Genomic DNA, 13,511 nt, shown 5'->3' with positions numbered 1-13,511 from the left:
CGGTCACGGGGGTGCTGCGCTCCCTGGGCCAAAGGATCCTCTGCAGGAGTGTCTGGGAGAAGAAAACCTCCCCTCCTGAGCTTCTTCCTTCTCTCAGCACCTCATTCCCACTTGGCATCCACACTCACTCAGCACCTCGGGCAGCCTGGGGCCTCTCTGTGCAGTTTTTCTTGCCAGGGGTGAAGAGGAGAGGGCGGTGGCAGACAAGTAGACAGACACCCTGAACTCCGGAGAATCCCTGGGCACTCTTACAGTGCAAGGGATGTCCGTGCAAGAGCAGGCAAAGGTCCCCCTGGTCTGGGGCTTTTTAAGGCTCCCCCCTCAGACCATTTTGGCTTCTCTGGTGGATCAATGGTAAAGAATCCGCCACAATGAAGGAGACTGGGAGATGTGGGTTCCATCCCCGGGCTGGGAAGGTCATCCTGGAGGAGGAAATGGCAACCCAGTCCAGTACTCTGGCCTGGGAAATCCTTCAAGCATTCATACCCCCGGTTTTGCTCTTCTGTGAGAATGGTCCTAGAAGATGCTGGTGGTCTTTGCCTATCTTCAGAATTTTCCAGAAATGGTCTCCTGAACTCCCAAAGAGTCCTCTGTGGGGTACTTTTGTTGAATGCCTCTTAAATGAATAGATTTTTAACCTATCAGCCAGTGACTTCTGGTCCACACATTATGCATGGAAAATGAAAATTTCTACTCAGACTGTTGTATGGACCCATATTTATCAACTGGTATTTTACTAAGGTATTTCTAGTAGGTAGGTTTTATCTTTAATAACATAAGTGATTGAGGGCTGAGAGGGACTCATGGGAGATGGAATACTCTTTGGTCTAAATTTCAAACATTTTGGAAAGAGCCCAACATAAACATGCCATTTAGTATTTTCCTTCTTCCATTGCTCACAAACCATTTTCTTTGAGGGTTTTACTAGCAAACCGTCTTGGGATTTGCTCAGATCTGAGGAATGTATCATCATCCCTAAGCTATTATCTCACGTCGTTTCTGGTTGTTATTGTCAGTTGTTATTTGGAAGAATATGTGAAATAAATTTATAACTAAGTTTAAAATATGTATTCATGTAGATCTATTTCTTAGGAAGAAAGATGCTACTGTAACCATAACTTAACATGATTAAGTTTATAATTTATTAATAACCACTATCAGTTGCTAAAGCATCAGTTTTAAAATGCACAGCTGTGATAAACATGAGGCTCTAAAGAAGTTAATAGTTCTTATCAAAGTTTTTTACTTTTTCTCATAAGCCTATTCTTACTTAGTTGAACACTGTATTATTAATACTTAATTATGTGATAATAGTGCCCAAATCTACAATTAAATATTTGGTTAACGACCCATGAATGAAAATACCAGCAGATCAACCAGGTGGATTTCATATATGTTCAGCTGGAGACACGTCCCCTTCAGAGCCCGCTGGAAACGGTGGCACAGTTTCGAGTCATTTGCTCTTGCGAAACGAGAGGGGATGAAATCCTCCCATTATTTAGGAATTAGGGGTTAAGATCACAGTCCACCTAACGTTCGATGACCTCAGAAAGCCTTCCTGTCACTAGTATGGAGGTTCAGGCACCCAGAGAAGCTGGGCTGGAGTTTTCCTGAAGGAGATGTACTACTTCATTGCAAATATGAATCATAAAATGAGTCATAATAGGCAGCTGTCATCTGGCACACACACAAAAAGCTATTGAAAAATAAAATACATTTAAAAATAGATGTGTATGAGGAAAGGGGTTGGAGGATATTAATTTCAAAGAGGCCCTGCCTGCATAACAGAACTAAGCCTCTGTTTGGCTAACAGGAGCTTCTGCCCTCCCCTCAGCCTTCCGAGATGATCTCAGGGTTCGCGTAGAGTGCTACAGTAACCATCACACACTGAAGGAGTTAAAACACAAACCTTACTACATGGTTGCTTTATACTGTAATGTCCTTATAACACAAGTTCTTATCAGAGGTCTGCACCACACTTGGCAAACCAGACGTTCTACCTTCTAAACAAATAATTCATTAGGTAATTAAATTCAAGTGAGATTACTCTAATTAAATACACACTGCTGTTGAATCATAATTTCTATGTGGTCTAGTTAAAGATGAACAATCTCTTATTCCTGATCCAAAAAAAAAAAAAAAATCTTTAAAAGAATTCCCTGGTGGCTGGGTAGACTAATTCACACTCATTGCACAGAGGTCATTTCAAGAAGAGAAACGAGCAGGACCTGGGAGTGGGGGTGGGGGTTCTCCGGTCTGGAGATTCCCAAAGTCCTGGCTGTTGGCCGTGGGTTCTATGAAAGGGTTTCGGAACCCCGCGGGAAGCGGCAATGACCTTTCTCCAGCGCTGGGTCCGTGCACGCGCGCCCACAGCCACCCGGGCATCCGGGGCGCGAGCCTGACTCAGGGTGCCCTGCGCCCGCCAGGCCCCACGGCGCGCGGGAGGCCGGCGCTGGCCCAGGGAGCCCAGGACTGCAGCCAAGTGAAGAGTCACTTTGTCCCGCACTCAGAGCTGCACCCGCCTCTCCCTCTAACGGCGTTAGGAGCCTCGCCGCGGAGGCGCTCCGAGGGCGCAGGAGCCCCCGATGGCTTTGATCTGTGCCTCTTGGCTGCCGAGAGCTGACAGTCCGCCCGGCTTTCATTTGTCAGACACGCGCTTCCCCGTGTTCCCGAGCAGGCAGCTACACCTGTACTTCGAGCATTTACATCGCCGTGCTCCGGGATGGCATTGATTTGGGACGGGTGAGCTACAAACACAAACTAATTAAAAACTGCATAATGGCGCCCTACAGGAACACGGGAGAAAAGCAAATAAATACAAGTGCAGCTGGCGCGGGCGATCACACCTCTGCCCCCAGCAACCATCTGGTGGCATCAAATTACAAAGCCTGCAAACCCTCACGCCGTTGCGGTGGATGGGGTTGGAGGCATAATGGGAATGATCTGGTTAATTAAGGGGAGGTTTATAAAATATTGACATGTGCGCACACGCATGTAATTCGCTTCCTCCGACACTCCAGGCCGAGCCCCTGTGGTCCGTGTCTCCACCGGGGGAAACGGAGGCCGGCTCAGGAGGCTCGAGGCGCTCGGGGCGCCCGGCCCCCTCCATCCAGACCCGCGCTCTGCGTTCTTATGGGGCTTGGCCCCGAGCATCTGGCCGTCCACCGCCCTGGCTGCAAGGCGGTTTTTCTCCCCGGGTTTTTCTGGAATCTACTCCGCCGGCCCCACTGGGCTTGTCCTGCCGAGGCAGGCGCGCAAGTCTCGCCGCGAGGTCTTGGCAGTCCCGCGCGCTCAGGACGTTTGCTGGGTGCTACTCTAGGCTGGGAGGCACCAGGGCTAACCTTCGGTCGGGCTCCGCGTGGGTCTGGGCTTAGAGTCGCCGGAGCGCGCAGGCCCAGCCCGAAGGGATCGAGGCCGAGGGGACGTCCTGCGGAATCGCCGTAGCCCGACCAACCCGGCTGGCTCCGGGCTGGAGCCCTTGGGCTCCAGGGTGAGAGTCTGACGCTCCTGAGAGTCTCGGCTGCCCGGGGACTGTTTGACACTCGCCTGGCTGTCGCTAAGCGGAGGTGGCTTTCCGGCTGGATCTGCTGGAGAAAGGTCCTAAGTGTTGACCAGGGTTTCATCCATCAGGGTGCAAGGTTTGGGGCGGGGACTGGCCTCCGGGGCAGGGTGCCGCCAGGGTCAGGCCGCCGGGCCGGCCTCCAATCCGAGCTGCGGCCTCCAGAGGCAGCCCCGGTATCTGCAAATCAAATACGGGCCCTTTGGAGAGGCAGGAGACGAGGCCGAGGCGCGGCCTGCTCTGCCCGAGTAGGTCTAAGTGGCCCCGGCCTTGGCGACAAAGGCAGGTCCGTGAGGGCTCGGGGATTGGACTGGGTCCCCGGGAGCTTCCTCCTCTTCCTCAGAGACCTGGGTCCGCGAGGCTGGAGGTTTATTTCCGAGGGAATAAAATTGTAAATGAGGATGCTATTTGGTAGACAGTCTCATTCTTATGTAAACAGAGGGTGCGGTGGGCAGGGGCAGGGAAGGGAACTGGAGGAACTTTTATGGGGGTCTGGGGAAAGAAAAAGCGCAGGATGTGCTTCAGGTGGGTGATAGCGCTTGCCTCCCCTCTCCCCCAGTAATGAAAGGGAGCAAATGAACTTTCCGCTTAGCTGGTTCAAACGCGCATTGTTCACCCATCACCCCAGGCCTGCCCCCTCCCGGTGAGCAGCCTGGGAACCTTTCACCTCGCCCACCAGAGTCACCTCCCTCCGGAGCCGTGACTGCATACGCGGGCCCTGCACACACGTGGGTGCCTCCCGAGGCTCACGTCCTAGCCGGGAGGGGAGCCAAGAGTCCCGGCTTTCCAGCCAAAGGGAGCTCTGCGGGGTGATGGAAGCCAGTTGCCTCGGGTCCCTAAGAGGGTGGGGGTCCTTACTGAGCGCAGGGCTCCGGGACCCAGCCTGCCAGCGCTCCAATTCGACCTCGCAGCGACCCCTAGGTCCGGCTTTGCACGGCTCCCGGGCCCTGTCTCTGGCTCAGGGCAGACCGGGCGGCGACCGGGTGGGGGAAGTCCCCATCCCTGCGGGTCCTGCCGGACCAGGCATCCAGCCTCCCTGAGCTACCCCAGGGGAGGCGGTGACGGTGGCTGAGGTTCTGCAAAGCGGGGCTCTCCCTGCTCGGGCCCAGAGCAGCCGGGCTGGGAGCTGTGGTTTCCCAGGGCGGGACTGCTGAAGCCCCACCACCCATATCCCCCAACCCCAGCCTCTGGTGCAGGGCCAGGGTTGTCCTGTGGATGGCCTGGATGTCGGGAGAGCTGAGCTGCTGAGCTGGGCTGGCCTCTTGGGGAAAGTTCTGGGTCCATCAGCGCTTAGTCAAGTCAGCCCCAAGGAGGTTTTGGGCCGAGGGCCACTCTGCTGGCTCAGGCACCCTGGGCCTTCCTGGGCTCTACTTCACCACTTGACATTAAAATAAGTAGAGGGCCAGTGGCAAGACACTGAGCCAGGAAGCTCTAGATCTTTCCCTGCTCCCCTCCATTTCTTGATTTTTTTAAAATTTATTTTTGTGTACCTTGCTTCCAAGTTTTCGATGTGCAAGCTTTGGGGCCCCCTGTGCCCCTATACCAAGGAGAAAGAAGGGAAGGGGTGGTTGCCAGACTTGCCCGACTCCATTAGGATCCTGTGCCTGGCCCTCAGGGAGGCCTACAGGGACCCTCAGGCACCTTGCCAGGGCCCCCTGGGGGTCAGTCCACAGGCCTTCTTAGTACCATTTCCCCCAGAACCGCCTTATCCCCAGGAACCATTTCTGGTGGGCCCTTCCCACTCACCTCCCAGGTGCGATCAGGAGCCTGAATCACTCACTCCAGGACCAGAGAGGAGGTGATGCCGACACAGCCAGAGCGTGGAGGGTGGCACTGCTGGGCCCCTTGGGGGTCAGGACAAGGCTGTCCCATCTTCCTCCATCTTCCCCAGGCTGGGATGGCTATGGTGTGATGGGCTCACACCACTGCAGGTAGGGCTGGGAAGAAGGTGATTCATCCTGTGGCTCAATCTTGACACCGGGAGTTTCTCTGGGCATACATTCCATCTGGCTCTTCAGGTCTCACAAGAGGCCTTATCTTACCCGTTTCCCTGTCACCCTGAAATGTGACACTGGAGTTTGCTAAGCAAGACAGTGGCTGAGGCCCATTGGTTTGTTTTGGGTGTTGGCAAGTGAGAGGGGGTTGGGGAGTGCGGGCTGGGGGGCTGGGAGGCTGGGGGGCTAGGAGGAAGCTTTGGTCACGGGCTTCCCAGAGCAGGAGCGCCCACCTGCCCGCTGCCCTCCCACCCCCAGAAGCTGTCACCGCAGGAAAGGAGTGCTAGCTGTTGCTGTGGGTAAGAGGGGCTGGTTAGTGGGGTGAGGTCGGGGCTGGAAATAAGGGGGTGGGGAGCATGACCCGGAAGGAAGTCTGACTCTGAACACAGAAAATGAAGCCTGGTTACACAGCTGGTAATTAGTAATCACCATCACGGGCGTTATTGTGGCTAGTTACAGGGGCTGGCTCTGTCCTCAGGCCTCCAGCTGGGGAACCCGAATCTCTTCGGATGCTTCCGAAGTCCCTGGGCCTGGAAGGTCCCTAGCAACTGGAAGAGGAAGGTAGAGGCTGGAGATGGGTGCCTGGGCGTCCAGGGTACAGACGCAGAGCATGCTGAGGATCTGACCTCAGTTCTGAGGTCTCTAACGGGCCTAAAGCGAGCTGGACACCAGGCGCCTGGATGCCACCCCGTCATGGCTTCGCGCGACGGAATGCAGCTGCAGAGAGTACTCGCCGGGCTCTGGCCGCAGCTTTGGAGAGGGAGCCCAGGCAGGTACCGGGGGGCGCGCCCCCCCCCCTCCAGCTTCCAGGGCCAAACCCCGAGGGCCGCGCAGGAGCGGCCTGCCCCAGCGCGGTCCAAGGCGAAGGCAGGGAGGCCAGGAGGACCAAGCATTCTGGGCGTCTGGGCCCCAGCCCCACCAGACCCCAGGCACCCCGGGTCCGCCCTCCCAAGCGCACGCGATGCCCTGCCGTGTCGCTTTCGGCTCTTCGGGCTGGCGGTCAGGCGGAGGAGAGAAGGGGCGAAGGCGGCAGGAGCCTGATGCCCAGTCTCCTGGCTCGTCGCGGCGCCGCCTCAGGCCGGCGCGCTGCGCACAAGCTGACTTCCAGCATCTGCTCGCCTAGTGCACAAACGAGGGGTGTCCAGGCCATGCTGGCCCCTCCTGTCGCCAGGGCGGGGGCGGCCTGTGTCTCTCCCGCCGCGGCGATGCTTTCTCCTCAAAGAAAAGGTTCCCTCCCCCCTCCCCCGCTCCCCCCGCTCCCCCCCGCTCCCCCCCGCTCCCCCCCGCTCCCCCCGCTCCCAGAGCCCAAAGAACAGGCCTTTAGCTTCCTCCTAGCTTCCCAGCCGGTGGCCTTTCTCAAAGTTCACACCTCTGGAAAAGCTCGCGGTGCTCGGCGGCTGCCCGCATCTCAGAATGCAGAGAGCCAGCCCCTGCCGGAGGGATGCCCCGTTAATCCCTGGGGGGGGGGGGTTGCTGCGCAGGGGAACACCCTACCCGCCTCGGGGTGCCACGCCCCGCCGGTTTAGGGGCACTTGTGCCAAAAGAGGTCGGGGGGTGTGACGCCCGAGGAGGAGCCCAGAGCTCGGAGGAGAGGGAGCTCCCTGCCGGCTGGCACCGCGCCTCCGCCCGCCCCTTCCCTGCCGGCCCAACGGTGGGAAAGCAGGCACCGAGGTGGTATTTTGTGAGCAAGCAAGACGCGCCAGGGCTGCGAAACTGCAGACCCCGGTGTCCGCCAGCTGTAAACCCGCGTCGACAGGTTGTCAGACGGCCGGGCGCGCCGGCCGGGACGCGGCCTGCGGGCTCGCCCCGGCCGCCCGGGCGCTCGGCGGGCGGAGGTGGCCCGGCCGGCGCGGGGCACCACGTGCTCGGCGGGAGGGGCGGGAGCGGGGCGAGGGCGGGCGGCGGGGAGAGGGCGGGCGGCGGGGAGGGGGCGGGCGGGGAGCCGGGGGCGGGGCCAGCGCTCAAGGGGATGCCAATCAAAGCATCAACTTCAAATTGTGTCTGAAAGCCGCGCCGCCGAGCGGAGGGCGGCCGCCGCAGTCGGCGCGCGATCGCGGAGCCGGGCGCAGCCGGGAGCCGGGCCCCAGCGAGCATCGGGCCGAGGAGCGGCCACCGGCCCCCGCCTCCGGGCCGGCCCGAGCGCGCCCGGCCGGCGGCCCGCTGCCCCAACCCCGACCCCGGCCTTCCGCAGCCTGCGCCTGCCCTCCCCCGCCTCTGATACTTGCCCGCCGCTGCCGCCGCCGACTCCGCGGACATGTCCTTTCCGCAGCTGGGCTACCCGCAGTACCTGAGCGCCGCGGGGCCCGGCGCCTACGGCGGCGAGCGCCCGGGGGTGCTGGCTGCGGCCGCCGCCGCCGCGGCCGCCGCCTCGTCGGGCCGGCCGGGGGCGGCGGAGTTGGGCGCGGGAGCGGGGGCGGCCGCGGTCACCTCGGTGCTGGGCATGTACGCGGCGGCCGGCCCCTACGCGGGCGCGCCCAACTACAGCGCCTTCCTGCCCTACGCCGCCGATCTCAGCCTCTTCTCGCAGATGGTGAGTGCTCCCGGTCCACTCTCACGCGCTGCCCTCCGGCGGCGCGATCCGGGCGCCCGGGCCGAGGGGGCGGGGGCCCGGGCGGGGAGAGCGAGCGGCCCTGTCCGGCTGGGCGGCGGCGGCGGGGAGCGCAGAGAGGCAGGCCCGGTAACGGCCCGGCCGGTGGGCCTGGGGAAGCGGGGAGATGGGAGGCCTGGGCCGCGCGGGGTGGGGGGGGGGTCCCGGTGGGAGTCGGGAGGCCCACGGAGCAGGCCCGGGGCCAGCGGACCGCGCTGAAGGTCGGGACAAACTCGTGCCCGACGCCCCCGATTCGGTGGCGGCGGCGGGGCAGGCGGGCCCCGTTTACCCGGCCGCCCCTTCCCGGGCCGCAGGCCCCGCTGAGCGACCCTTTCAGCTTTGGGGCCGGGCCCGGTGACTCGATTTTCTCCCTCTCGGTCAGAACTCGAGCGGTTGTATCCCGTGCACCCGAGGGAACCTTTTAAAGAAATAGAGGCAGTCAGGATAAGGCTGACAATGGAGATCGGACGGGCCGAGGGGGTCTCCAAGGCCTGAGTGCAAATTCGAAATTTAAAAACAAAAAAGGCGAAATAATTGTTGGCGTCTGAAACGGTGTTTGCTTTGACTTCCGTAAGTTGTCAAAGTTCTCGTTTCATTTGCACCGAAAAGAAAAGCACTTTTCCCCTTGCATTATGTAATGGAGGATTAAAAAGAACCGTGTCCCTGGGCTTAAAGTAAATGCTGTCCTCTCAGCCTCCTGTCCCAGTGGGTGTCAGACACGGCGGTGGGGTGGGGAGTGTGCTGCAGAGTGAACGCTCCGCAGGGCCGTTGGTCTAAGGGATTCGTTTCTCTAAGGTCTGCCTGCGAAGTCTAGTTTAAAACTTCGGACTGCTGGGGACTGCACGCCAGGGCGCAGGGGACGAGGAGGCAGCCCCCTCCTGCTCTGCTGCCCGCGGGGTCATGCCATTTGCAGGCAACCCCTCCCCCCGCGCAGGTCTCCCCACTCCACGAAGAAGAGACAGAAAATAAACACCCGGCAACTGTACAGGAGCAAGACGGCCGGCGTGTTTTGCTGGAACTTTTCTTGTAGTTTTGAAAAGAAAGCCTATTTCTCTGAAAGCGACCCCAGCTGCCGTTTAGCTCGGTTGCTGTGGAAAAAGATCAGCTCCCATTTTGTTCTGGCGGCAGGGATGCCGGCGAAGCGATGAGAGATTTACAAGGTATCCTTTCAAAGAGAATTCCCAGCAGAGAGGCGGCCGAAATGTCTTCCTTACAGTTACAACCAAAATAATTAGAAACGTGCAAAGGACGTTTTGCAAAGATTAGGCAGAAAACGAAATCTGGCCAGAGAAACGTTGTGTGTGTGGCTTCAACCACTGAACTAAATAGTCCAAGAAATCTGCTTTTTGCAACTTTCTCAGAGTCGGAGGTCCCCCTCTGCTAACCCAACTCGACAGTTTTTACATGGAGAATATATATATATATATGTATTTTTTTTTAACAGAAAATTTGAATATAGTTATGTGCCATTTGGGAAACCTGCCTGTGTTTGTGCAGGAGGGTGGGGGCCCTGCGGTGAGGACCCGCTCCCATTGTATTGTGGTTGGAAACAGAGATGCTTATTATTTTTTTTAATGGCAAATTATATAGAAATCCGCCCCCCCCCCCCAACCCCGCAAAGGTATGTGTGAGTATGTGCGTGTGTTTTCTCCCGGACTCCTGTCCCTTCTTGGAAAGAAAGCCTAAATTCAAACTGAAATTCTAGGCCTAGGTTTTCCAAGTCCTTGCTGTTGGGGATTTGGAAGTCAAAAGGTAAAATTGTGAGTGACTGTCTGTCTGGGCAATTTATGGTAATAATGAGGCCTAATGAGGTTGTTAGAAAGATAAAATGTTATTTACCAAAAAACCTGATGGGATAATTTGACTTGCTGTGTTTTACTACCGATGATAAAAAGAATATTGATTGCAAATAAATCACCGCCTCTAAATGCCTGCAAACAGTTTGTGCTTGCTAGCTCCTGATCAAAGTCAAACTTGAGAGGGGGCCGCGGAAGCGGTTCTGCTTCGCGCAGCCGGCGCTCGGGGCCTCGCGTTAATGTTTTACCGGATAAGCCCTCTTTTTGTATTTAAAAAAAACAAACGGTGTTTTTGTTATTGTTGTCGATCACGGCCGGGATTAAAATTTTAAATTGCCTGTCACCCTCTAAAGACCTTTAAGTGCGGGTGAGCCATTCTATGCAGATTTAACTTGGGAGCTAAAGGGAGTGTGCTTTCATTTTAAATTGCTGGCGGATTTGGATTCTCGGAAAACCCGGGACGGTTTATTTTGTTTGACCCCCTCAGGGTCGAAGAGAGGGGGGCCTGGGCTCTCGGTCCTCCGAGTTTGGAGAAACTGTTTTATCAGCCCAGTTAAAAGGTTTTCCCCTCGAGAGAGTGTGAGATAAACTTGGAAATCCGGGCTTCTGGAGTGGTTGTGGGAGGTGGGGGTGGGGGCAGTGAGGGCGGCCTAGGGAAATTCTGGGGGGCCCCGGCTCCCGCTGTGGTCTTCGGAGCACATTGCTAGGATTCTGGAACTTTTCTTGAGTGACAAAAAAAAAAAAAAAGTCTCGGTGATTGGCGGAAGCGCGGCTTCTGGGGCCCGTTTGTGACCCGACCCCCTCTTCCAACCCGGGTGGTGCATTAGGGTCGGCTTCCTGCTCCGGAGCAGGCTGGACTGTCTGTCCCCGGCTCGCGCAGTTTCGGGACTCACCTCTCTCTGTCTCTCTCTCTCTGCCGCTTTCCCCCTCCTCCCTCGCTGGGCCTTGTGGCTGCAGGGTTCACAGTATGAGCTCAAGGACAACCCCGGGGTGCACCCCGCCACCTTCGCGGCCCACACGGCGCCCGCCTACTATCCCTACGGGCAGTTCCAGTACGGGGACCCCGGGCGGCCGAAGAACGCCACGCGGGAGAGTACCAGCACGCTCAAGGCCTGGCTCAACGAGCACCGCAAGAACCCCTACCCCACCAAGGGCGAGAAGATCATGCTGGCCATCATCACCAAGATGACCCTCACGCAGGTCTCCACCTGGTTCGCCAACGCGCGCCGGCGCCTCAAGAAGGAGAACAAGGTGACGTGGGGCGCGCGGAGCAAGGACCAGGAGGACGGCGCTCTCTTCGGAAGCGACACCGAGGGGGACCCGGAGAAGGCCGAGGACGACGAAGAGATCGACCTGGAGAGCATCGACATCGACGAGCACGACGGCGACCAGAGCAACGAGGACGAGGAGGACAAAGCCGAGGTGCCGCGCGCGCCCGACGCGCCCGCGGCCCTCGCGCGGGACCAGGGCTCGCCGCTGGCGGCCGCCGACGCACTCAAGCCCCCGGACTCGCCCCTGGGCATGGCCAAGGAGCTCCCGGAGCCCGGCAGCACGCTCCTGCTGAGCCCCGGCGCTGCGGCGGCAGGCGGCCTGCAGGGCGCGCCGAACAGCAAGCCCAAGATCTGGTCGCTGGCCGAGACGGCCACCAGCCCCGACGGTGCGCCCAAGGCCTCGCCGCCGCCGCCTTCCGGCCACCCTGGCGGCGCGCACGGGCCCCCCGCGGGCGCGCCGCTGCAGCACCCCGCCTTCCTGCCCAGCCACGGACTGTACACCTGCCACATCGGCAAGTTCTCCAGCTGGACCAACGGCGCGTTCCTCGCACAGGGCTCGCTGCTCAACGTGCGCTCCTTCCTGGGCGTGGGCGCGCCGCACGGCCCGCACCTGTCGGCGCCGCCCCCGCCGCAGCCACCCGTCCCTGTGGCCGCGGGGGTGCTCCATGGCGACAAGGCCTCGGCCCGTAGCAGCCCCTCGCTCCCAGGTATGGCACCCAGGGGCGTCCGCCCTGCCCCAGGCCAGAAATCTGAGAACCAGGGCGAGCCAGGGGGCAGAGGGGAGCACTAGCCGGGGAGGGGGCTGGGGCCGGGGGAGCCTGGACTAAGGGGTGGGGGGTGGAGGGGATCAGTGGCCCGGTGGTGGCGGGGCAGAGGGGAGCACTGGCGGGGGTGGGGGGTGTACAGAGGAGCACCGGCCCGGTGAGGATGGCGTGGAGGGGATCACCGGCCAGGAGGGGCGTTGGCTGGGGGCACTGACTGCCCGGGAGGGTGGGATCCGGTGGCCGCTGGGCTGGGGTTGAGCCACGATTCCTGTCTGAAGTAGAGGAGGGGAGACCAAGGCCCTCGGCTCCCCAAGATAGCCGGGCTCACTCGCTGGCCTGCCCTGGGGGGTCGGGGGTGTTTCTGGAGGCACTTTCCAGGGGCGGGGAGGGTGGAGGCCCAGCGCCCCTCCGCGGCAGCCCTCCCCCGTCTGGGTCCTAAGCTCGGTATCTCCCCCTCCCTCCCAGAGAGAGACCTCCTCCCCAGACCGGACTCGCCGGCGCAGCAGTTGAAGTCGCCCTTCCAGCCGGCGCGCGACAAGTGAGTGCCCGTGGGCCTTCACAGCCGGGCGGTGGGCGAGGGGCGGGGGTCGCGGGTCGGGGTCGCGCAGCCCATGTGGACCGCGCGCGCGCGCTGGTCCTCCAGCCCCGCGGCGCCCCGGCTGGCTGGCGGAGTCCACCCGGGTTTCTCCCGAGCCGGGAGCCGCGCCGGCCGGCGACCCCGCGCCCCCTCTCTGGGCTCTCGGCTGGCAGAGTCCCCCGGCCGGGTTCCAGCTTCCGTCCACTGACAGCGCTGTTCTTGTCTCGCTGTTTCCCGCCCCCCGCAGCTCGCTGGCCACGCCGGAAGGGACGCCGCGGATTCTAGCAGCGCTCCCGTCGGCCTGATCCAGGGTCGTCTCTGACTTTCCCCGGGGGGGAGGGGGGAGATCTTTGGGAGGGAAAGGATGAGGGAGGAATTAAGACAAATATTTCAGACCGGTGCAAAGGACAGATTTGGCCACGAAGTTGAGGACTCTCCCATCCGTCGCTTTCTGCAGCAAGGGGCTCGTCCGACCGGAGCTCCGCATCCAGGCAGCCCGGCCGGCCTGTGCCCGCGGCTCGGTGGCTGTCACCGTGCTCCGGGTCACTATCGGTTCGGTAAATGCCCCCACCACGTGCTTGTGTCTTCCGCCCCACCCCCTTCCTGTATATAGAGTGATTTCAGATTGTAAATAGCGCGTCAGCGAACTTGTCTAAATCATATATTTTTGTCTAATAAACTAAACGAAATGGTGGCCCCTGCTGCTGCTGCTGTGTGTGGCTGGGCGTCGCCGCGGGCGTCCTCAACCCTGGAATCCGAAATCCTGGCGGGGGGCTTCTACTCTCCCTGACTGGGGGCTTCTACTCCCCCTGGCTGGGGAAAGGGGCTCCTGGGGAGTTTCCGCCCCCGAGGCCGGTGCTTCTCAGCCTTTCCGCGGTTGTTGAATTTGTTAATGTTACCAGGGCAGTTTCTGTTTGGCAGTTCAGTTTAGAGTTATCTGGGCATGCCTTTCTCAGGACATAA

General features: G+C 59.9%; 1 protein-coding gene and 1 long non-coding RNA gene across 3 annotated transcripts; one reads left to right on the top strand and one right to left on the bottom strand.

Annotated features, from left to right (window-relative positions):
- Window positions 1-1,119: 1,119 nt before the first annotated feature.
- LOC105602651 (uncharacterized) lies at window positions 1,120-6,773 on the bottom strand. 2 transcript variants are annotated; one of them, XR_003591882.3, is made up of 3 exons: window positions 5,983-6,773; window positions 5,306-5,617; window positions 1,120-3,739 (listed from the first exon to the last, which is right to left on the bottom strand). It is a non-coding gene; the product is annotated as an uncharacterized LOC105602651 (long non-coding RNA). The 2 variants fall into 2 exon arrangements; XR_009596725.1 differs by having other exon boundaries at window positions 1,120-3,587; window positions 5,306-6,773.
- A 798-nt stretch (window positions 6,774-7,571) lies between these two features.
- IRX1 (iroquois homeobox 1) lies at window positions 7,572-13,242 on the top strand. Its single transcript, XM_027980182.2, has 4 exons — window positions 7,572-8,083; window positions 10,894-11,914; window positions 12,437-12,509; window positions 12,796-13,242. Exons 1-4 carry the CDS (start codon window positions 7,808-7,810, stop codon window positions 12,851-12,853), a joined length of 1,428 nt encoding a protein of 475 aa, XP_027835983.1. The 5' UTR covers window positions 7,572-7,807; the 3' UTR covers window positions 12,854-13,242.
- Window positions 13,243-13,511: the final 269 nt, after the last annotated feature.

Source organism: Ovis aries, chromosome 16 (genome assembly GCF_016772045.2).
Source record: "Ovis aries strain OAR_USU_Benz2616 breed Rambouillet chromosome 16, ARS-UI_Ramb_v3.0, whole genome shotgun sequence".
NCBI classification, from domain to species: domain Eukaryota; kingdom Metazoa; phylum Chordata; class Mammalia; order Artiodactyla; family Bovidae; genus Ovis; species Ovis aries.
The sequence above is the reverse complement of the archived record's forward strand: the minus strand, read 5'-3'. Positions and strand labels throughout refer to the sequence as shown.